General features: G+C 45.3%; 1 protein-coding gene and 1 long non-coding RNA gene across 3 annotated transcripts in view; one reads left to right on the forward strand and one right to left on the reverse strand.

Annotated features, from left to right (window-relative positions):
• Nucleotides 1-17933, reverse strand: part of C3H1orf226 (chromosome 3 C1orf226 homolog) — a 359502-nt gene extending 341569 nt beyond the window's left edge. For both annotated transcript variants that reach the window (XM_061400275.1, XM_061400264.1), the window contains exon 1: nucleotides 17747-17933. In XM_061400275.1, the coding sequence (XP_061256259.1) occupies nucleotides 17747-17851 (105 nt within the window). In that variant the 5' untranslated portion in view covers nucleotides 17852-17933. The remainder of the gene's footprint in view (nucleotides 1-17746) is intronic.
• LOC133237785 (uncharacterized) lies at nucleotides 17739-20525 on the forward strand. The gene is made up of 3 exons (XR_009733343.1): nucleotides 17739-17827; nucleotides 18663-18762; nucleotides 19468-20525. It is a non-coding gene; the product is annotated as an uncharacterized LOC133237785 (long non-coding RNA).
• The last annotated feature ends 3951 nt before the right edge of the window (nucleotides 20526-24476 follow it).

A 24476-nucleotide genomic window follows, 5' to 3' on the forward strand; every position in this document is an offset into this window, starting at 1 on the left:
CCCCCAGGCCTGGAGGGAGCCTGGGGGTGGAGGGAGATGGTAGAAAACAAATCATTGTAACATAGGCAGGATAAACAGACAGCCTAGGGTCACAAAGGGAGTTGCTATCTAATATCCCAAACAATCTAATTAGCCTCAGAAATCCGTCATGGATTTGTCATCAGTTTCTTACAGAATCCCTGCATAAAGTTTTTGTATTTCAGCAACTTCTAACAAGAGGCTGGAAGGGAGAAAGAAATGATCGAATCGTAACTTGCTGAGACTGTCAACTATCTAGGGTCTATGTTTTTACAGCCTTGATTAGCATCCCACTCAGCCCTTTTCTCATTTGTCAGAAGGGTTCATTCGGACATGGTTAAATCTCATCATTTTGACTAAACAGACCTTAAATGGACAAATCTCAGCAGTCTAAAATGATTCCTAAACTCTGAGACAATATAAGATATCAAGACTGCTTTAAAAAGAGAATTCCATATAGGATATTAGGATACAGCGTAACTAAGGGCCCAACCGACAAAGAGCAGTTGAGGAACCCATACAGAGGTAAGTTCAGCCACCGTTCAAGCTCTCACAGCTCACATAGCAGGGTGCCCTCCCCGTGGATGGGGTTTATAGCTCTGTCTTGTGACTTGTAATAACCCAGAGTAAGTTCCTTGGAAGTGAAGACTGTTTAACTTTGTATCTTTTCTACTTCTGATTCTCCTTCCCAAAAAAGCCTGGCCCTAAGAACACAATATATGTTGCTGTACTAAGCCTTTCTCTGCACAACTTCTCTTACACCTACCCTTCCATTCCCATGCCTGCCACGATCGTCCTCGTTCAAGTCCTCACATGTGCAGATGTTCTCAGCACTCTTTTCCATTTTTACAACTCTTATCCATTTCCTCTTCCTAACACATAATTCTGCGTGTGCACACATATACATACGTGTGTATGTAAATATGTGTGTGCATGCCAAGTTGCTCAGTTGTGTTAGAGTCTTTGCAACCTATGGACTGTAGCCCACCAGGCTCCTCTGTCGATGGGATTTTCTAGGCAAGGATACTGGAGTAGGTTACCATGTCCTTCTCCGGGGGATATTCCCTATCAGGGATCAAACCCACTTCTCCTACACTGCAGGCAAATTCTTTACTGCTGAGCCACTGGGGAAATGTGTGTGCGTGAGTGAAGCCGGTGTGGGGGGGGAAGCCCGTGTGTGTGTGTGTGTGTGTGCGTGAAGCCGGTATGTGTGAATACGTATACATTATATATACATAAGTGTGTACATCTCCGAGAGGCACACATTTTTGTTACCTACAAAATGGGCTTCCCTGGTAGCTCAGATGGTAAAGAATATGCCTGCAATGCAGGAGACCTGGGTTCGATCCCTGTGTCAGGAAGATCCCCTGGAGCTGGGAATGGTTACCCACTGCAGAATTCTTGCCTGGAGAATCCCACGGACAGAGGAGCCTGGTAAGCTCCTCTGTTGCTCCATGGGGTTGCAAAGAGTCAGAGACGACTGAGCAACTAACACTTTCCTTTACAAGCTGAAGCCACATCTCTCGAGCCTGGTATTTAAAGCTTCCTGGGGTATGTAAGGGTCTTGTTACCTCTATTATTTTCTTCTTATTTCCTCTCCCCCACTAACACCACAGAGTTACCTTTCCTCTCCTCTTCACTTACCTAAAAGCTACCCATTCACTTTATTTATACACACAATCATTCCAAACTAAGGGATGCCTTCCTTATACCTCTTGGCAACTTCTGGAGTAGAACACAGGCCCTCATTCCAGCCACTAGTATCTCTCACCTGAAATACGGGATGAGCTTCCTGAACAGTCTCTCCCGGCCCCTCCAACCCACTCTCCACAAAACTGCTACAGGGATATTTCTAAATCTTAAGATGTATCATCTCATGCTCCTGCAAGACCCCTTCCAAAGTCACAGACTAAGCCACCAACAACAGCTGCTTCTAAAAACTGTCCTGCTGGGTTTCAGGGATGAATATAAATGGATGAGCTCTACCCCATCACAGCAGTGCCCCCATGGACAAGCTCATGAACAAAGCTCAGCAGAACATCTCTGTGCGGAAAAAGCAAAGCCTCATTCCTGCAAAGCCTTGGTCCAATTCTGTCCCCAAATTGGATAGGGAATGACCTTGAAAAAGTCACTTAATACTGAGTCTTTGAAACTACGACGATGAAAGGGGGAGCATGACATCATGCAGCCCAGCTGGGAGGATTAAATGAGGAAGTTTCTAGAACACCTGGCAGAATGTCCAGCACACAGTATGTGCTCAGTACACACCACCACCACTGTGCCTGTCTTTCTGTGCCTCCCCCACCGGGCTGGCTGGCTTCCTTCAAGTCACCATCTTGCTTCATCTCTCTGACCTTCAACACCAAGCGCTGTGCTCTAAACACAGTACGAGCATAATAAACACTTTCTATGTGGCTGGATTTACTCCTACCGCTGCATTTAGAAATGTAGGAACACATCGAAGAATACAAGTTAGATTCAGAGAAGACTATATGGGGGAAAAAACTCAATAAATCTAAGGGAGTAAGATGAAGGTAAGTGATAAGAATTCACAAGGAAGCACACAGTGACTCATAAAGACCTCCACTTAGCAAAGCCGCCAGGTCCTTTCTGACTTCCCACCAAAACTACCTTGGCCTGTTGCAGCGCGCAGACACTGAGATTCTCCAATCATGCTCCTCAGTTTGATTGGATTTGACAGAATCAGCCGGGGAGCTTCCAAAACTCCCAGCATGCAGAACTCCCATGTCCAGAAAGATGGAGTCAACATACTTTTCCCTATTCCTTCTGCAATCAACCACCAAAACTCCCGGAATTATAGAACAAACAAGTACAAGACAACTCTGAAAGACGAAGAGAAGGCAGAGCAGCCAGGGACCTCAGCACTCAAGAACCACATGACAGCTGAGTCCTCTGGGTTCTTTTTGCCTCATACCTCCCAGACCTGTTGCTGGAGAAGCCAGTGACCCAGAAATGCCAGTGAACACAGATCAAAAAAAAAAAAAAGATCCCAAGAGAAACCCTCTTTCCCTAGCCAAAGGACCAGGAAACCAAGGCAGCCTCATATGAAATGCTTCAGAGAAGGCTGAAAGGGAAGCCTGTGTGCCAGGAAGTGACCCACAGGTGCCAAAGCCGCCTCCTCTCCTTGCTGGGGCTTCAGAGGAGTCCCAGTAAAGAGGCAGAGCTTTCACCACCAGCCAGGGTCATGGGAAGAGCGTCAGCGGAGACCACATGAGCAACGGTAATGAGGCACTCTGGCCCCATCGCAGAGTGGCATCAGCTGAGGCCAATAAATGATCTAGTCTTCCACCCCACCCAAGAGTAAGGAGGCACCACTCCCCTCCCCTCACCAGCCCACTGGCAGAGGCGTCTTGCCAAAACAGATTTAACTAAGATCCAGAAAGTCATAGCATAATACCCAAACTATCCAGGTTTCTGTATTTTAATTATTTATTATTTTATTTTTTGGTTGTGCTGGGTCTTTGTTGCTATGCACAGGCTTTCTCTAATTGTGAACATGGGCTCTAGGGCATGCAGGCTTCAGCAGTTGCAGCAGTCGGGCTCAGTAGTGTGGCACATGGGCTTAGCTGCTCCACGACATGTGGAATCTTCCCAGACCATGGATCAAACCCATGTCTCCTCCAATGGCAGGTGGCTTCATATCCACTGTATCACCAGGGAAGTCCCACCACCCAGGCTTCAATCAAAAATAATGATTTTTGACCACTGTAGGGAAAGAGCAAATAAGCCAAGATGGCGGTGGTCAGGCTCTCTCGCCCCGTGCCCTCTCGCTCTTGCCCCACATTTTGTAAATAATGATTATATAACAGCTGAGATCACTTACAGCACTGCGCATGCACATCGGGAGGTACTGGCTTGGCCACAGGCTTTTGTTCTGTAAGCATATATAAGCTCCACCTGAAAAAGCCCTTGTGACTCTTTTATGGCTATATTATGGCTGCGTCCACTGGGTCAACCACAAGAGAATGTCTGCTGCTGCTACAGCTGCTGTGCCAGCCCAGAGAGGATGAACTCATTTGCAGTTCCTACACCTCAAGTTCTCTTCCAGCTTCCCCACTCATGCCTTGCCTACCATGGATTCAGTGAATCATGCATACAGTGAGAAACAGCAAGACAACCGGAGTAGTTGGCAGGATCAGCAAGACAATCATCATTCTAGGAACTGGGCTTCCCACGTGGCTCAGTGGTAAAGAATCCACCTGCCGAGCTGGAAGTGTGGGTTTGATCCCTGGGTCAGGAAGATCCCAGGGACCCCAGCAGCCATGAACCACACGACAGTTGAGTTTCCTGGGTTCTTTCTCCCTCACACCTCCCAGACCTGTTGCTGGAGAAGTCAGGGACCCAGAAATGCCAAGGAACACAGAAATGCAACCCACTCCAGAATCCGTGCCTGGAAAATCCCACAGACAGAGGAGACCGGCAATCTACAATCCACGGGGTTGCAGAAGAGTCAGGCATGACTTAGTGACTAAACAACAAAAATAATTCTAGGAACCAGAAAAAGCTCAACATGAATGGGAAAAGACCATCAAAAGATGCCAGCACCAAGATGACAGATATATTAGAATTACCTGACAAGGACTTTAAATTGGCCTTCATAAAAATGCTTCAACAAGCAATTATGAATATGCTTGAAACAAATGGAAAAACAAAATTTCAGCAAAGAAACAGAAGACATAAAAATTGCAGCACCCACGCTACACCCCATACTAACTGAATTAAAATTGCTGAGAGTTTCCAGCCATCAGTAATTATTTTTAACTCCCTAATGATTCCAATGAGCAGCCAAGTTTGAAAATCAGTGCTCCAACTTGATGGTTCTCAAACTAAGGTATCCATCAGAATCACCTGGACAAAGGTGATAAAGGCAACGAGATCCGGGCCCTCAGCTACTCCAAGACCAGGCAGTAGCATTTTAATCAGACTTCATGTGATTCCAGTAGATCCAAAAGCCTTAACTAATCAAAGCAATTTGCAGGTGATTGTCCTCATTCAGGAGGCTGCAAAATTCCTGACTTGAAAGAGGAAACAGCAAAACTTAAGTGACCTTGAAACGAGAGGTAAAGTTTCAATTATACTTTAAAAAGAGTTTCAATCACACTTTGGATATGGGTGCCCAAGATATAATGTGTTTAACCTGGACTGCCAAATTTAAAGAAAAAACCCATACATATTGAGGAACAGTTTGAAAATGTAATTACAGTACAGGTCATACACGTTTACGGGAAACAGCACGGGCATGAGATTAAATAGTAGCCATCACTTGGCCCATGGGAGACATTACTCTTCTTCTTGGCAGCAGAAAAAGAAAGAGCTTCCACATGAGCACCTCTTCCCATCCAAAGAGACCACAACAAAAAGGGAAGAGGTTATAATAAAGACAGAAAAAAGGACACATCCAAAGAGCTTTTCCATTGTGTAGTGTGGGCTGAGAGTTCTAACCAAAAGGCAACGTCTCCTGGGCTGGAAGTGTTTTCTGGCATTTATACTTTCCTGGAAGGACCCTGGAGGCTCCAAGTGGCGTGGAGAGACCTGGTCCTCAGAAAAAGAGCTGAAAAAGGCAAGGAAGAGGGTGTGGAAGTTGACAGAAGGCAGATGCAGTGGGGGAGCGGACGGCCACCGTCGCGCAGGAAGTACATAGGCAGAAGCTCAGTGAAGGATAACTCTCTCCAGGAAGGAGGGCCTCCCAAAGCCTCTCTCCGGCCCTTCTACTTACTCACTGATGCCTTATTTCCATATCTGGAGACCATCAACATGGCTCAGCAGAGGTGGCCTGTTGCCCACTGGCATACAGCAGCTGACCCGCCCCTGGTTACAGACTTCACCTCAATGAGAGGGGCTGAGACCACTGCCTTTAATAGACCATTTGCCCATTCAATCCAACCCAGAAGGATGGTCTCAGCTTCCTCATCTGAAAAAATGGAACCAAGAATACCTACCCTCGGGGAGCCACTGTAAAGATTAAATTAGTTTTGCATATGTAAAATTCTGAGAACCACGAATTGAAAGTGGTGAGTACTGGGCAAACATTAGTTCTTAGCATTCTTAAATATACTCAGCACAGAACTTAATAGTGCGAGACTGCTGGGGTTTGACTCAGGAATTTTTTCATTACTAAATGTGGACCGTGAGCAAGTTCCTCTGCCTCTCTCTGCCTTGGCTTCCCCATGAGTAAAACTCACAGGGTTGTTGCGGAAGACTAATCATTTCCTAGAAAGAACTTGGCATAGTTCCCTAGAACATAGTCAGTGCTTTGTAAATATCAGTGAATGTTATTCGCCTTCTGTGATGTGGACTGCATGAGGCAGGTATGTGAGGAGTCCCTTTCATCCTTAAGGAGCTTATGAGTGAAGTCGCTCAGTCGTGTCCGACTCTTTGCGACCCCATGGACTGTAGCCTACCAGGCTCCTCTGTCCATGGGATTTTCCAGGCAATAGTCCTGGCGTGGATTGCCATTTCCTTCTCCAGGGGATCTTTCCAACCCAGAGATCGAACCCAGGTATCCCGCATTGTAGACAGACGCTTATAGTCTAGATCAAGACATAAGCAATGTACAGCAGCAGGGAAGAATCTCTCAGAACATGGTACATGCGATGGTTCTGCAACCATGCAAACAGTATTTTTCTCTAACGTGCTCACATACAGGCTAATGGAGTTCAGAATGTTCTGAGTACAGGGAGCACTGGGCAAGTGCCCTCTTCTCAGCCACCCCTTCCTAGGAGTCCCAGGTTGCATTCAACTCTCAAGGCTAATCATTTCAACAGTTCTGGAAAGCACTGCAGCTTTAAGCATAGGCAGAGAGGGGACTTCCCTTGTGGTCTAGTGGTTAAGAATCCACCTGTCAACGTGGGGGACACGAGTTCAATCCTGGTTGGAAAGATCCCACATGTCTCTGGGCAGCTAAGCCCATATGCTGCAACCACTGAAGCCTGCGTGCCCTAGGGTCCATGCTCTGCAACAAGAGAAACCACCTTAACAAGAAACCACCACAAGGAGAAGCCAGTGCGCCACAGCTAGAGAGTAGCCCCTGACTGCTGCAACTAGAGAAAGCCTGAGCGTAGCAACAAAGACCCAGCACAGCCAAAAATTAAAACACATAAATCTAAAAAACTTTAAAAAATAAACGATAGTAGTAGCCACTGTCCTCAGTTCTCACCGATGGACCCATAAGAGTACAAGACACACAAGTCTCACTGAAGTGTTGCAGAAAACCAATTTAGTTTCACACAAGGGGTAGGGGACTAGGAGTACAAAAGCGTTCCAACACTCTGGGCACAGAACTTGCTGGAAGTGCCATTTCAAGTAACTTTTAAAGCCAGCTGCTCCAGTACTTAAAAGGAAACATGATGCTGAATATAACAATTGAAAAGGGAATTGTAAGCATCACAAGGTATTAATTAATCCCATGATGCAAGATTCCTCCTGCTTAGATTACCTCTGCTTAAAGAAGTATTTATCCAAGAAATTCAGAGAAAGACCATGAAGACAGACAACATACTGTACTTAAGAGTCTGTGATTTTTAATCCGAATGAGGATTAAAAGGCTGGAACAAATGTGATGGGGGCATGTACCAGAAGCCAGTTAACCCCTCCTTATTCCTTCCCGAGGAGGCTGACAGCTATTTTAAGTCCACAAAGCAGTTGCACTGTCTGATTTGCAACTTTAGGAATCAAGAATAATACAGTAGCTAGATTTTTTTAAGCAGACATGTAAAATGAAGATAATACACTACTAGGCCTTTGATTCATTAGGGAAAAAAAACAGAGTATATGACAATTTTTACATTAAACCATACACAGATGAAATTTAAATTGCAATCTGCAGGGCTAAACAACAATAATAAAAATAGCGACCCACTCATTGCCAGGCACTGTCCTGGGTATTTGCATACATAACTCGTTTTCTCCTCTCATTAACCCTATGAGGCATGTGACATTTGTATCCTCTTTTTACAGAAGCAGATGCTAAGGGAGAAATGTTAACTAACTCAAACAAGTTCACACAGCAAGTGAGGGACAGAGCCAGGATTTGAACCCAAATACAATTTGGCTCCTGAATCCATTTACACTATGCTGTCAATCAAATTCATGTTATAAAAACTATAAGATAAAAAATAAGAGGAGATCCAACCAGTCCATTCTAAAGGAGATCAGCCCTGGGATTTCTTTGGAAGGAATGATGCTAAAGCTGAAACTCCAGTACTTTGGCCACCTCATGCGAAGAGTTGAGTCATTGGAAAAGACTCTGATGCTGGGAGGGATTGGGGGCAGGAGGAGAAGGGGACGACAGAGGATGAGATGGCTGGATGGCATCACTGACTCGATGGACGTGAGTCTGAGTGAACTCCGGGAGTTGGTGATGGACAGGGAGGCCTGGCGTGCTGCGATTCATGGGGTTGCAAAGAGTCGGACACGACTGAGCGACTGATCTGATCTGAGGGGAAAGGGTATCAAATCATTAATAACAACATAACAGGTTGAAAATACTTTTTACTGATAAATGACAATTATCTACCCTTAAAATTGGCCATATGTTCTACAATCAAAGATTTTAAGTCTGCTGCATGTTCATCACTGGAATTTCATTTAATTCAGGGAAAATGTTTACCTGGCACTTTCTTTGGAAGGCAGTGGCATTCTGTCAGGTGGGAATGGGGGATACCTCCTGGGATCAGGGACTAGTCTCACTGAGGCCTGAGAGTTACAGGTCTAAAGCAAGAAAAAAAAAGCCAGAGGAGATCAGAGCCAGCTGAGGCATCTCCCACCCTTGGGTAATACAGCAGGGTCCTGGCAGTGCTTGTAGACAGCACCTTAGAATTATATTCATTGATTCAAAATACATTTTTTTCTATACGCAAGGCACTGCAGTCAGCAATGCAGAAGACACGAGGGGGCAGAGTGGCCGGGACCCTAATGATGACCACTCGGGGGGGTGAAATCAGACAAGGCCAAGCAGCTATAACGCATACCAGGGTTGAGTCAGTTCCTGCCACATAGAAGGAACTAGTAACATCCACTTCACAGAGTGACAGTGGACTGGGCCTGAGATACAGATGGGGAATCACAGGAAAGGTTGAGGGAATGGTAGGTACGAGTGATTAAAGAGAATCACTCAAAACCAGAGAGCCCTGAATATCAGGCTAAGAATTTTTGACCCAATATGGTAGGCTTAGAAACTTTTAGTGTTTTGAGTAGAAGGATATCACAATCCATATTTCAGAATAATTAACAGAGCAAAAGTTTACAGGATAAAGTAGAGGTCTCCAGAAAGTAATTGAAACAGTATGGTGAGAGGTGGTGTCCATTTGAACCAGCCAGAAATGAGAAGGAAGAAGCAGAATGCCTGCATGGATATCACTGTGAAATTTCAAGGATGCAGCAACTGACTTGAAGTTGGGGGCAGGGGATGTCTGGGAAGAGCTCGGCCACACTGTTATATGAAATGATTCAAGCACTGCTCCAAAGTGTCAATCCTGGTGCCTGAGAGGATAGTGGGGTCATCTAAAGAAGTATAAAGTGTCAGAGAGATTTGAATTCAAGATGATTGAGTGATAGGATTAGCAACATGTTCAGTGGGGTAGAGCCAGCCAGCAGGAAGCTAAAAGAAAGATCTGGAAACTGAACTGGAGTTGAAGATCCAGGAGCCAACATACATAAGGAGAAAGGATGGAATCAAGCATTCACCAGAGAGGTCAATGAGCGGAGAAAGAGCAAGCAGCAAAGAGGAGAAGGTACAGACGGGGGGCTATGCCCGGCCAACAGACAGCCTGCAGAGAGCTGAATGGGGCATCCCAAGAAAGACAAGGACTGCTGCTCAAGAAGAAAACTCAAAAAGGTGGAAGACAGAGAAGGGTGACAATCGAACAATTCCTATATGGCGGGCAGAAGTGGGAAGGACACAGCCAGGGACTGATGAACATTGAGAAACTGCAGAGAGTAGACCACTCTGTCATGAGGCTTAGCCATGAAAGGAAGAAGACAACATGCTGATGAATAAAAAGGTGGAGAGAAGAGAGCTTTCACATAAGGGAAGGTCACAGCACACTCCTGGGCAGAGGAGTGAGCCAAAAGGACGGAAGATGGAACCTTGCAAACATCCGGGTGGGGAGTGATGGAGACTAAGGAAAGGTGGGCTAGCAGCAGATGGAGGGCCAATGAGTCTTAAAAAGAAAAAGGGGGAAAAAATTTAATTCTACTTCATAATTTAAAACTTCGGTGTTTCAAAAGCATACCAGGAAAGCAAAAAGACCACCCATAGAATAGGTGAAAATACTTGCAAATTTACATAATGAATTTGAATACAGAACACATAAAGAACTCTTACCCCATGGCAATTAAAAAAAAAAGACAATCCAATTTAAAAATGGGCAAAAGATCCGAACAGACATTTCTCCAAAGATTTGCAAATAGACAATAAATGGCCATGAGAAGATGTTCTATATCGTTGGTCATCAGGGAAACACAAATCAAAACCACAATGAGATACCACTTCATGCCTACTAGGATGGCTAGAATCAAAAAGGTGGGTTCAAAGAAGTGTCAGCGAGGATGTGGAGAAATCAGAAGCCTAACACGTTGCTGTGGAAAACAAAAATGCTGCAGCCACACCAGGAAAACATCTCCTTCTGCTTTATTGACTATGCCAAAACCTCTGACCGTGTGGATCACAACAAACTGGAAAAGTCTTAACAAGATGTACCTTATCTGCCTCTTGAGAAATCTGTACGCAGGTCAAGAAGCAACAGTTAGAACTGGACATGGAACAATAGACTGGTTCCAAATCGGTAAAGGAGTATGTCAAGGCTATATACTGTCACCCTGCTTATTTAACTTATATGCAGAATACATCATGTGAAATGCTGGGCTGCAAGAAGCATAAGCTGGAATCAAGATTGCCGGTAGAAATATCAATAACCTCAGATATGCAGATGACACCACCCTTATGGCAGAAAGCAAAGAAGAACTAAAGAGCTTCTTGATGAAAGTGAAAGAGGAGAGTGAAAAAGTTGGCTTAAAGCTCAACATTCAGAAAACTAAGATCATGGCATCTGGTCCCATCACTAATGGCAATAGATGGGGAAACAGTGTAAACAGTGACAGACTTTATTTTTCTGGGCTCCAGAATCACTGCAGATGGTGACTGCAGCCATGAAATTAAAAGATGCTTAGTCCTTGGAAAAAAAGCTATGACCAACCTAGACAGCATATTAAAAAGCAGAGACATTACTTTGTCAACAAAGGTCTGTCCAGTCAAAGCTATGGTTTTTCCAGTGGTCATGTATGGATGTGAGAGTTGGACTATAAATAAAGCTGAGTGCCAAAGAACTGATGCTTTAGAACTGTGGTCTTGGAAAAGATTCTTGAGAGTCCCTTGGACTGCAAGGAGATCCAACCAGTCCATCCTAAAGGAAATCGGTCCTGAATATTCAATGGAAGGACTGATGCTGAAGCGCCAATACTTTGGCCCCCTGATGCGAAGAACTGACTCATTTGAAAAGACCATGATACTGGGAAAGATTGAAGGCAGGAGCAGAAGGGAATGACAGAGGATAAGATGGTTGGATGGCATCGCCAACTCGATGCATATGAGTTTGAGCAAGCTCCGGGAATTGGTGAAGGACAGGGAAGCCTGGTGTGCTACCATCCATGCGGTCACAAAAAGTTGGACACGACTGAGCAACTGAACTGAACACTGGAAAATATTGTGGGAGTCCCATAATGGTTAAACACAGTTACCATACAATCCTGCAATTTCACTCTTAGCTATCTCCCCATGAGAAATTTAAGCATGTATCACACAAAACTTGTACTCAAAATGTTTACAGAAGCATTATTCATAATAGTTGAAAAACAACCTAAATGTTCATCAACTGATAAATGGATAAAACGTGATATATCCATATGATGGAATATTACTTGACCATAAAAAGGAATGAAGTCCTGATACATGCTACAATATGCATGAATCCTGAAAATATTATGCATAGTGAAAGAAGCCAATCACAAAAAACCCACATACTCCATGCCTCCATTCATATAATAGGTTCAGAATAGCCAAGTCTAGAGACAGAAAGTAGATTAGGCATCGCTTAGGGCTGAGGTGAATGGGGAAAGAGGAGGATGATAGCTAAAGGGCACAGAGTTTCTTTTTGAGGTGATGAAAATATTCTAAAATTGACCATCGTGATGGTTGCACAACACTATGAACATATTAAAAGCTACTTAATGGTATATTTAACCAGTGAATTGTATGGTATGTGAATTATATCTCAATAAAGCTATTAGGAAAAAGGGAGTGGAGAAAAGAATGAAGTTCTTTTTCCAAAAACAGGGGGGGAAAAGTAGCAGAGACCAAGCCCATAGTATCAAGCAGGAAAATGGGAGGGGCGGAAAGGGTGGTGGGCAGGGCGCCAGGCTGCTGGGAGAGCAGAAGTGCGGCAGGAGGTCCCTGAGGAGCTAAGGGCAGCCTCAGCACAATGAGGGACAGGAGGCAGGCAACCGTGATCAAAGAAAGCATTCTGAAGATCTGACTTCTGGAAGCAGCACGTTATGAGTGAGCCATAATAAACAGCCAATCTGATTAGGGTCCTGGATATGGGTGATTGGCAAAGGGCGCATGACACGGACAGTGTCATCTTGACCACTAAATGGACTAATGGGACATTCTGGGCAAAGGAGATGTGGCAGCATCATGGGACGTATTGATAGGATAGAAATAGATTTGCTCATCAAGTTCTAAAACACCAGCTGTGGAGTAACACCCTAGGATGCCTGAGAGCAAAAGCAGGGTGAATAAAAACAGGTATCGTTTCTAAGCAGTACCATATCTTTGAGATTCATCATCCCCCAAAGACTCATCTGGTCCAGGCAGAAGGTAACAATGGATTTTAAAGCATCTGGACAAATCCCTACTAAGGTGAAATAACCTGCACTTCAATGATGACATCAGTGAATACACATTAGATAGAATATGATGGAATTCAGATGAGGGCATCTATCTCAATCTGTACTTGTCCACAATCCTGGAAGGCAGGACTCTTGCAGGTTGGGGGGGCGGGGGTGGAGAGGCTATGGGGAGCACACACCCAGAACATATCAGTGTTGGTTCTGATCACAGAACCAAAATCACAGCTTATTATGAAGCTGTTAGGTTAGGTTTGAGTTAGAGTACCCCATTTACAGTGAATCAATGTATGTAACATCCTAACCTGGAAGCCTCAAGACAGTGTGTTTAAGATTCATCCACAGGAAACCTGTGGTGTGGGGTTATTGGAATCTCTAAAATCCACAACCACATCATCAGCCAGTCAAGCCATTTAGCAAAGAGGGAAATAATGACTAGAGAATTCAGTTCAGATTTGACCAAAAACTCGCAAAGCCCCCACATCGCTCAGCAATAAGACAATGTATTTACAGCTTTCAGAATTTTTATAATTGGTCATTTCTTCCACTTAATACTTTGCTACTGTTGGCTATATATATATATGTACCTGATGTTGGGGGAAGGAGTTATACACAGAAGCATGAGACAAGCTCCTCAAAGAACACTCATCATTGGAGAAGGCATACAAAGAAGGGAGAGAGCACAAAATTTTATGGTTGACCGTGACCCCAAGGTGGCTTCAGAATTATCTCACCCCATGTGCACTCTTGCACAGTGACCGTGACACTCTCCTCCAAGAAGTGAAGTCTCCTTCTCCTCCTCTTGAACCTAAGCCTGGCTATGGCCTGATCTGACCAACAGAACGCAGAAGTGATTCTGTGTACCTCGGAGGCCAGGCCTTAAGAGCTTCCACCTTCCCTGCTGGAAACATTCCCTGTTGAAAGCCAGCTGCCAGATCAAAGGGCCACCATGCTATGAGGAGATCCAGGCTACCCAATGGAGGGAACCACCCACCACATGGAGGACCACCAAGGCACGAAGTGGCGCCTTCTAGGACAAGCCCAGCCACTGCAGAATGAAGCCGAGTGATCCAGTCAGCACCACGGTGAACACAAGAACAGCCCGGCAAAGCCCTGACTGAATTCCTGGCTCATGAATCATGAGCAGATTAAACAGACCTTGTCTTAAGCCACTGAGTTTTGAGATAGCTTGTTACACAGCCAGATAACTGAAACCAACTTGAAGCCAGGAAACTAGGAATGAGTCCTGTTTCTGTTCTTACCTAGCTATGGGTCCTTGGGTCAACAACTTCCCCTCTGGACCTCAATTTCCTCATCTGTAAAATGAGGAAGTTGTAGGAGTGAGCTAAGGTGCTTTCTATTTCTGATAGGCTGTGCCATACACGCCCAGATCAGTGAGTGCTTAGGCGATGAGGGCCGGGAATACAGAGGCAGCTACCAGGGTGAGGTGAAGGAGCGGCGCACTAGGACTCAAAGCGCTGCAACATGAGACTTAAGTGAGGCAGCACCTCAAACGATACATGGTCCATAGTAAGTATTCACTAAATATCAGCTATAATCATTATCCTCTCATCAGTTCTGTGACCCTGGACAAGTTAATCTGATTCCCATTTTTTTCATCTGAAAAATGGAAACAACTCTAATGTTCCCCCTGCCACATAAGGAAAATTTTTTGTGTGCAAAAGTCCCATGAAAATCAAAAATCAACCTACAAATGTAAAGCATAACTGTGCTATTAATAGCCTTAACTTATTATCATTATCTGATGATAATTATCATCAGAGGTCTTCTTCGCACCCAGCAAGCAGAGACAGTCAGTTGATGGTAGCACTGGCTACCAGGAAGATATACTGAGAGAGGGAAAGACGGGGGCAGACAAAAAGGAGCCACAAAGGCTTTCAAGCCTAGAAGGATGTCTACCACCCACCCATCAGCAATGGTGAGTGAGCCACGTGCCCTTTCTGACACAGAGAGCAGTATCCCTTAAGAGCAGCTCCCAGCCCAAGCTTATATCTGGAAACAGCCCAGCACTAAAAATTTGAATAATTTTCTACATCAGAGTCAGAGAGGCCAGCAACCTAAGGATGCCCCGCCGGTGAACCGTGAATCAGACCAACCGCCCAGCATAGAGTGAACATTCCATAAAAATTAGTAAATGAATGAGCATTGGATTTGAGAGTCTACAGTCAAAGCTCCCAGGTTTAAACCATAGCTCTGCCATACACAGAGCTAAAGCAGGCAACATATCCTCCTTGGTAAGATATAAGGAGACGCACCTACACAGACCTCCAGGGAAGCAGTGAGAATCACATGAAGTACTGGAGGTGAAACACCTCTAGGATTCTGCTTGATAATTAAATGGATGGTGTGGTTTTTAAGTGCACAGAACCTCTGACGCCCAGATGCCTTTCAGTTCCTAGCCATAACCTTTCAATCTCTGCAGCACCCGGAAAATGAACGCATCCATCCAAAAACGCACTCCATCCAGTGTTGATCCTGAAAAACTGCCAGCCCTTGGGAGGCAAAGATCTGGGCTCATTTTCCAAGGGTACTTGACAAGGCAGCATGGATACATTTACATTTTACAGCCTGCGCTTTTCCAAAACAAGGAATGCATGTGGCGTGTATTTAACCCTGAAATGCCAGTAATCGTGCACTTCCATGGACGCTGCTCAGGAGGGATGTGAAAACCAGCCAGACGAGGCACTTGCCAGATGTTCACGGGAAGAAAAGCTTCTACTTCCACCTCTGCTCAGGTCTCAGCTGACATGATTTGAATGTACTGGTGTCCAGCATCGATTACAAATAGCTGGGAGTTAGGACCCAGTTCTCAAAGTCAGCCCTGCCCTTTCTTCCCCACTTCACCATTCTCAAAGCAGAACCCTTGATATGCTGCACCCCAAATCTGTAATAGGAATACAGCCAGGACCAACTGTGGTTCCCCCTCCTCTTATCGAGCACCACTGTGTATGAATCCAGGGAAGTTACCATAGGAACCACACCACCAGTATTTCTCCAATTCTGGTCCCAGTCACCTGCATGAAAGCTCCTGGAATGCTCCCTAGAGGTGCACAGTCCTGGTCTCTCCCCAGATGTGTCAGATTAGAATTCGGGGCGGCAACAGAGTTTTCAACAACCTCACGTGGTGATTCTTACGCACGCTAGGTTATGAGTCCTAGCTAGGACCAAACTAGCAGAGACTGTGAGAAAAGAATTAAAAGGTTAAAAACACTTTAATCCTGATCTCTCTTCTGCCGCCCAGCCTTGCAAAGCAGAGTATTGGTGAACCAAACAAGACCAAAGCCAACTGCCCAGTTCATGCGTGTCCGAGAAAATTAAGTCATGATGTGATGAAAACTCATACCTTAAAATTTAAAAACCTGCTTACCAAAGCAACAGGCCCAGACAAAAATTAACCCATCTGATCTGGTATCAAACCAACCAGATCTATTCTGAGAGAAGCAAGATAAGGTCTCGTCTACAGCCCCACTCTGGTCCCAGCCATACCCAGTAATTCAGTTCTGCATTCCACTGCAGGGCTTGATGTCTAGGGGAACAGGGGGTGTCCTCCTAGTTCTAGCAAATATGGTTGGGGGAAGGTTATTCAGGAAGCAGGAGAAAAGGTAAGATTTAACATCACCAGGAGAAGGGGAAAAAAAAAAAAAACAGAGATAACTGACTGCACTGGACTCACATCAGACACTCAAAAAGATGTCTCATGAATTGAAGGAAATAGCCACCTGATGGAGTAATCCTTGCCTGAAATGCTTAACACCTTACCTACAAAGTCATGAAGGAGAAAAAGGGGACAGAGAGTAAAACTGCCTCCATGTCGAACGCATTACCTTTCCCAAACCAGCAAGACACAACCGGCCAGTGACAGGCACACAGTAGGTGCTGAGCATCCTTAAGTCTTGAGGGGAGGACGTCAAGAAGCATGAAGGAAGAGCAGAAGCACTGCTCCCTTGTGATGGGCAGGAACCCCGGCTGCAACCTCGGAAACCAGAACTCCTCACTCTGGGAAGTGCATGACAGGGGGCCAGCCTTATTCACACCTGATGGTGCAGTTCAGAGGCTTCCGCCCCACCCCCTGTCCCAAGGACGGACCTGGGGCTCTGAGCTGAAAATTCCTGTTGCCGCCCCCCCACCCCCCCCCCCCCCCCCCCGATAAATTCTTCAGCAGCAGTCCCCTACTAGCTGCTGAAACTTCACATTACGCCACAAAACTAGCAACCGGGCAGCTTTCACCACACCTCCCCCTTCAATGACTGGCACTTGCAAAGGAGTCGTGGCTAATAAGGCATTTAGGAAGTGACTCTGACACCTGGCTGGGGTTCTAAAAACAAACCCACCCCTGTATTATTTTCTTCAATCAGGAAGCAGGTATTCCCCTTATAAAAGACCTTCCTGAAAGCACCTCTCCCACGAGATCCCAACAGGTAAATGACACCAAAGCTTCCCTAAAGCGATTCTAAAGAACCAAATCCAGGCTGCGCTCCCCGACTGGCTTGTTCTCAGAAGGAGGGATCCGGGAAGTAACTCAGTGAGTCCTGGGTGGGTAAGGATGGGGCAGTTTGCAGGTGGGAGGAGGGGGATGAAGCAATACCGCTCAAACTTTGCAGTTACTCTTTAGCAGTTCTGGGCAGGAACCCGCGGAATTCTATACAGGGAAGGGGAGTCATCCTCCCTAACAGAAAGGCCCCCAAATCAGCCTAACCCACCAGCTCTGCGTCCGGGATGGCTGCGCATCCCATCCGCTCAGACATGCCCCCTCCGGGACAGTCCCTTCCCCGGGGCCCCTCACCTTGGCCTCGAAGCAGATGCCGTGCTGGAAGGCGTCCTCGTTGTGCAAGGGGATCCGCAGGTCGTGACCATCGTCCACAAGGTTGTACTTGGTTTTGCTGGGCATGGTGACCCGCGGTGGACCGGCTCCTCCAGAGGCGGCGGTGGCAGGAAGGAGCTGGCGAGACCGCGGGGAGGGGAGGCGGGAGCCGGGGGCGGCGGCGCGCGGAGGGGGCGCAAGCGGAGGGTCGCCGGGTTGGAGGCGCCCCGGCCGCGCGGCGGCCGTGGAAGCCGGGACTCGGAGAGACGCCGAGGGCCGGGCTGCGCGGATGCGGGCGACGCGAGCGGCGCTGTGGCCGCGCAATTCCTGCCGGCGAGGAAGGCGGCGGGGGCGGCGGTGGGAGCGGGCAGCGCGGCGCCCAGGCCGGGGGAGGGGAGCGGTGGGCGCGCGGCCCGCGCTGGGACTGGGCGCGGCGCTGGCCCGGGAACAGAGGCGCGGACAGCCCGGGACGAGGAAGAAAAGGCGGCGGCGGCGGCGGCGGCGGCGGCGGAGCTGGGTGCCTGTCACGGAGACGCCGGATCAGCCGCCGGCGAGCGACTCCTCCTGCGGGGCGGGCCCGGGCCGGCTCCTCCCGCAGGGTGCCCAGGCTCCGCCCGCCGCCGGGCCCGCCCCCGCGCTGCCCGCCGAGCAGGTGAAAGTCCCCGGGAGCGTGGCGCCCGGCTCTACCCGCGTCCTGGGGCCGGACCCCTGGAACTTCGCCCTGACCCTGGACAGCCGGTGTCCCAGGAACGCAGGCTCAGTCCTGTTTTTGTTTTTTACAGTCAGAATGTGAGCCAGGCTGCTAATAGTTAGCAGCAGCGGCGCCTTGGGTTTTCTGTTTTTGTTTTTGGAGGGGGGAGGGGCTGGTGTTTATTGTTTTGTTTTTATGTTTTACCAGGAAGGCCCAAGTCCTGGCCCGTGTGTATTCAGAACATTAATTCTGAGACTTTCCTTTCTCTGGAGAATCAAGACTGCACCCAAATGGAGGACGATCGCAGGTGCTTTGTGTTCGTTCCTTTGGGCTGTGTTTTGTGACTTGTATTATTGGAGGGTTGTGGGGATGCCTTTGGGGGTGGTTTTAGTGTTAATATTAAAACCATAAGCCTCATGGAAATGGAATAGGCCGATGAAGCGTACTAAGGACAAAAGAGTCCACAACGTTTCTATTTTTCTTAACCTAAAGCTGGTTGTCGACAAAATGGGCTTCCAAGTTGTTATTACTCTTCCTATCTTAGAAAGTGCTTCAGTTCAATTTGCTTATTGTTAAGAAGCGGCCCATTCACTTTTTTCCTTTACACCAAGAGTTTTTTTGCCATGCAAAAATGTGCAAAGGAAGGGCAGGGGCAAAGGGATAGTTTGTGACCAATTATGTATCAGACCCCATGGGTAGAAGAACATGGTTTAATACTACCGGCGAGTCAAAAGTAACCAGACAGTCTGGTGCCAAAGCTAGCCCAACCTGAGATCACTGAGAGCCAATGGTCAGCAACTCTGCTGAATTCAATTTAAACCTACTAATATCTTGCGGACACATCCACCAGGGACAACTTGACATACAGACACTATTGTTGTATAGTCAAGGCCCCAAAAGCATCACAATAAAATTACTTCCAAGAGGCATGTCTTCCTATAATATTTCTGTGATAGATTTATATAAGAGAATGCATTACTGTCATAAATCTATTTCTTATTTTGCCCCATAGTGCTGAAGTACAATTGCTCTTTCCTATATGTTGCCTGATCCCTACCTGCTGAAATTACTGGTCAAGATGTAGCCTCTTCTGGGATATCTCCTTATATGAAAGAAAGCTGATGACTAAAACAAATTAATCATATACCTTCTGCTGTATAAACTGTATTATATTCATAAATATTAGTAAGAACCAAAAATAATTTGCACGGAGGAAATGCTCCACTAACCTTTTTATAAATACAGGACATGAAAGTCTAATCAAGCATGTGTGACTCTTTGAATGTCACCGTGGTTTTAATATGCATCGTAATGCCCTCTCTAAAACCTGGCACAGGAACTCAACAACTAAAAGGCAAGACCTTAAGTAACTATTTCCTTTGCATCTCATATTCCCACCTGAATTTAAACTGGATGCTTGGGGCTAGTGCACTGGGACGACCCAGAGGGATGGTATGGGGAGGGAGGAGGGAGGAGGGTTCAGGATGGGGAACACATGTATACCTGTGGTGGATTCATTTTGATATTTGGCAAAACTAATACAATTATGTAAAGTTTAAAAATAAAATAAAATTTTAAAAAATAAAATAAAATAAAAAGTCTTCTGAACTCCAAAGCCTCTATTTTAATAGATTAACTTGGGTCCCACTGGAATGCTACATTTACCAGAATTTTGTATCTAACTCTGTAACACATTCTTTGTACACCAGACACAAAAAGCTTAAGCTCCACAGATATTTCAGGATCTAGTACAGAGACTGCTACATAGTAGACATCCAATAATTATTTATGGAATTGGATAATAATAATAGCTAATATTCATTGAACTTTATGTGTCAGGCATTGTTGTTAGAGCCTTGCCTGTATTATCTCATGTAATATTCACAACAACCCTAAGGTAAGCCCCATTTTATGAAGAAACTGAGGCAGAGAGGATTACATAACTTGCCCAAGGTCACACGCGTAGAATGGAAAGAAGCCAAAATTTGAATCCAATCCTTTGTCAAGGAGTGTTTCCATTAGCCTGGATTGCCATAAAAATCTTACTGCAAATGACATGCATATCAAATGCAGGGTCCATGTTTTATTTAGGTGTTTTTTTGTTGCTAAGCTATATTTGCTTCGCTTCAGTTAGATGAAATGTTCCTAAAAGGAGGGGTCTGTCCTCTGCTTTGGCCTCCACTTACTACAACATCAGAGTCACACAGGCACAAAAACACCCTTCTTTCAGAAGCAATGGACATCCAAAGTGATTTTTTTTTAAGCAGATATTTCGATCTTGTTTTTGCACCTTTAAATACCATTGAACTTCACTCACAGTATTTCCAATTTTTTTATCTCTTAAAGTGAATGATAGGTACATGTATCATTTTTCATATCCTTTCCTATTTTAAACACTGCATAATACAATTTTAATCTGATATACATTTAATTGAAAAATAGATTGCTAAAGCATACAAAGCTTCTTATGTTAAATTTTATTAAAATTTTGTTTAAAAATGAATTGGAAAAAAATCCTAACATGGGACTTAAGAAATGGAAACTACTCAGAGATCTTCTAATCCAGTTCCTTCATAAATCCAAAGGAATAGAAACCCAGAGAGGTTAATTTGCCTAGTCATCACTATAGGCTGAAGAAGAAGTGAAGTCAAGTCACTTAGTCATGTCTAACTCCTTGCTACCCTATAGACTGTAACCCGCCGGGCTCCTTTGTCTATGGGATTCTCCAGGCAAGAATACTGGAGTGGGTTGCCATTTCCTTCTCCAGAGGATCTTCCCAACCCACAGGTCGAACCTGGGTCTCCCATATTGCAGGCAGATTGTTTACCCTCTGAGCCACCAGGGAAGCCTAGATCTCCTACTCAGTAATCTTTTCATCACACAAATATGGATTTAAAATAAATTGATGGCAAACTTTATTCTTAGCACATTTAAAACTGAGAAAATTAGGTTTTGATCATAAAATACCTGCTTTGCTGTGCTAAGTACATCCTATGCTTTGTCTCACTTGATATATGAGGTAGGTACTGTCAGTACCCATTTTAGAGGTGAGGAAACTGGGGCTGAGTGAGAGAAGTAGCTGGTGGAGGTCAGAAAGCAGTAAGTCCTAAAAATCCTTTCATGCCTATAACCAAGAAAGAATGAAGAGTACGTCAGCTTGCTCAGTACTGCTCAGATACACAAACAGAACTCATAAAATCTTCTTATAAATAATAATATTAAATGTTAATATGTAATGGTTTCTTTCCATTAGCTAACACACTTACTCCTTGGAAGGAAAGTTATGACCAACCTAGATAGCATATTAAAAAGCAGAGACATTACTTTGCCAACAAAGGTTCGTCTAGTCAAGGCTATGGGTTTTCCAGTGGTCATGTATGGATGTGAGAGTTGGACTGTGAAGAAAGTGGAGCACCAAAGAATTGATGCTTTTGAACTGTGGTGTTGGAGAAGACTCTTGAGAGTCCCTTGGACTGCAAGGAGATCCAACCAGTCCATTCTGAAGGAGATCAGCCCTGGGATTTCTTTGGAAGGAATGATGCTAAAGCTGAAACTGCAGTACTTTGGCCACCTCATGCGAAGAGTTGACTCATTGGAAAAGACCCTGATGCTGGGAGGGATTGGGGGCAGGAGGAGAAGGGAATGACAGAGGATGAGATGGCTGGATGGCATCACTGACTCAATGGACATGAGTCTGAGTGAACTCTGGGAGTTGGTGATGGACAGGGAGGCCTGGTGTGCTGCGGTTCATGGGGTCGCAAAGAGTCAGACACGACTGAGCAACTGAACTGAACTCAACTCAACTCAACTCCAAAAAGCTCTGATTATTTTTTAATGGCACCATTTTTACTTGACAGTGTCTCCATAGGCACAAAGATTTAGAAATCATTAGCCCGTTTTAAAAGGTGTCAGTAAAAATATTAAGTGATTTCTCTGCCATCCCCCAACAATATCCTCTATCCCTAATAGTCTCTAACCGAAGTTTGGTTTATTATGATCTTTTATTTTGTAAGCAACAATTTTCTTTGGGCTGCGCTGAGTCTTCATTGTACGTGTGGGCATAGTAGCTGCAGTGCATGGGAGCTTGCTTACCCCGCAGCATGTGGGATCTTAGTTCTCCATCCTGGGATCGAACCTGCATCCCCTGCCTTAGAAGGCAGATTCTTAACCACTGGACCACTGGGAAGTCATAAGCAACAATTTAGGACATTTGTCCCCTAAAAAAAGGTTATTCTAAAAGGTATTGCATATTTTGATGCTGGCCTACATGTGTTTCCCCTTGTGATTGAAATTGACTCCCACACTGGTAAGTAATGAGGGGTTCCCCATTACAAGAGCAAGCTACATTTCTTATTGAGTCATTTATTTCTGTTTTAAAGGTAAGTTTGGGGGGTTTCCCTGGTGGCTCAGTGGTAAAGAATCCACCTGCCAATGCAGGAGGCACGGGTTCAATCCCTGGTCCGGGAAGATCCCACGTGCCACAGTGCAACTAAGCCCTTGTGCCGCTCCATACTACTAAGCCTGTGTTTTAGCGCCTGGAAGCCACAAGTACTGAAGCCTGCGAGCCCTAGACCCTGTGCTCCTCAGGAAGAGGAGCCATCGCAACGAGAAGCTCCTGCACTAGAGAGCCTCCACTCACCACAACTAGAGAAAAGCCCATGCAGTAATGAAGACCCAACACAACTAATAAATATTTTTTCAGAGTAAGTCTTTTTCTACAAAATCATGCAAGTTATATTTTTATAAATTGAATACTTTTTCTAATCAGCTTCCAGATGGAATGCTTTCTGGGTTCCCAGCTTTCCTCAGCAGCTCACGAGTGCAGGCAAAATTAGAGAAAGGGGGAATGCAGGCTGAGTGGGAGGCAGTGGCTGGTGACCTTCCCTCCACAGCGCTTTTCCCACCTGCCCCTGGGCCAGAAAGGCAGGAAGCAAATAGCATGGAAAGGTACGCCTACTTTCAGAGGGCCCGCAGGCTGCTTCACAACCTCCTTTCTCTTGGAATACTTGTGGGGAATTAAAAGATCTAGACAAGGGAGCAAGGTCTGAAGAATTTTGAGTTGAAGAAAGATGGTTGGGTTTCCCTTTCTCTTGTACATTCTTCTAAGAATATTTCTTGGATGGTGTAGCCATTCCCAGCTTCCAATTCAAAATATTGTTTTTCAAGTTAAAAGCTGTGTTTCTTGGCCCTGCCTAATATTTCAGGTGAGAAATAGTTATTGATGCAACAGTTTTTGGTCAAAAAGCCTTTTGATTAAAGGCAATCATATTTAACAAATATTTCTGCTATAGTACTTTCCCAGGGGTAGCAGGATTTATAAGAGAGTTATATACACCCTTAATGTGACATACACTTTTAAGTGCAAAAAGTAATTGAAGTATGATCAAAGTATAAAGTGAGAGACATCATTTCTAAGTGTCATGGAGGGAAAGGAGGAATAAAGCCCATTGGAACCAGCATGGTCAGGAAAAACTTCAAGAAGGAGGTGAGACTGATTATTAGAGAAATGCAAATCAAAACTACAATGAGGTATCACCTCACACCTGTCAGAATGGCCATGATCAAAAAGCCTACCAGGAATGCCCTAGCGGTCTGGTGGTTAGGACTCCGTGCTTTCACTGCCAAGGGTGCCAGTTCAACTTATTATCAAATAAAGAATAAAAAGTCTACGAATAACAAATGCTGGAGAGGGTGTGGAGAAAATGGTACCCTCCTACACTGTTGGTGGGAATGTACGTTGGTGAGGCCACTATGGAGAACAGTGTGGGGGTTCCTTAAAAACTAAAAATAGAATTACCATATGACCCAGCAATCCCATTCCTGGGCATATATCCAGATAAAACCATAATTCAAAAAGATCCATACACCCCAATATTCATAGCAGTGCTATTCACGATAGCCAAAACATGGAGACAATCTAAATGTCAATCACCATGGATCCACAGAATGGATAAAAATGACATGGTACCTGTATATAATGGAGTACTGCTTCTGCTAAGTCGCTTCAGTCGTGTCCGACTC

This window comes from Bos javanicus, chromosome 3 (genome assembly GCF_032452875.1).
Source record: "Bos javanicus breed banteng chromosome 3, ARS-OSU_banteng_1.0, whole genome shotgun sequence".
NCBI lineage: Eukaryota > Metazoa > Chordata > Mammalia > Artiodactyla > Bovidae > Bos > Bos javanicus.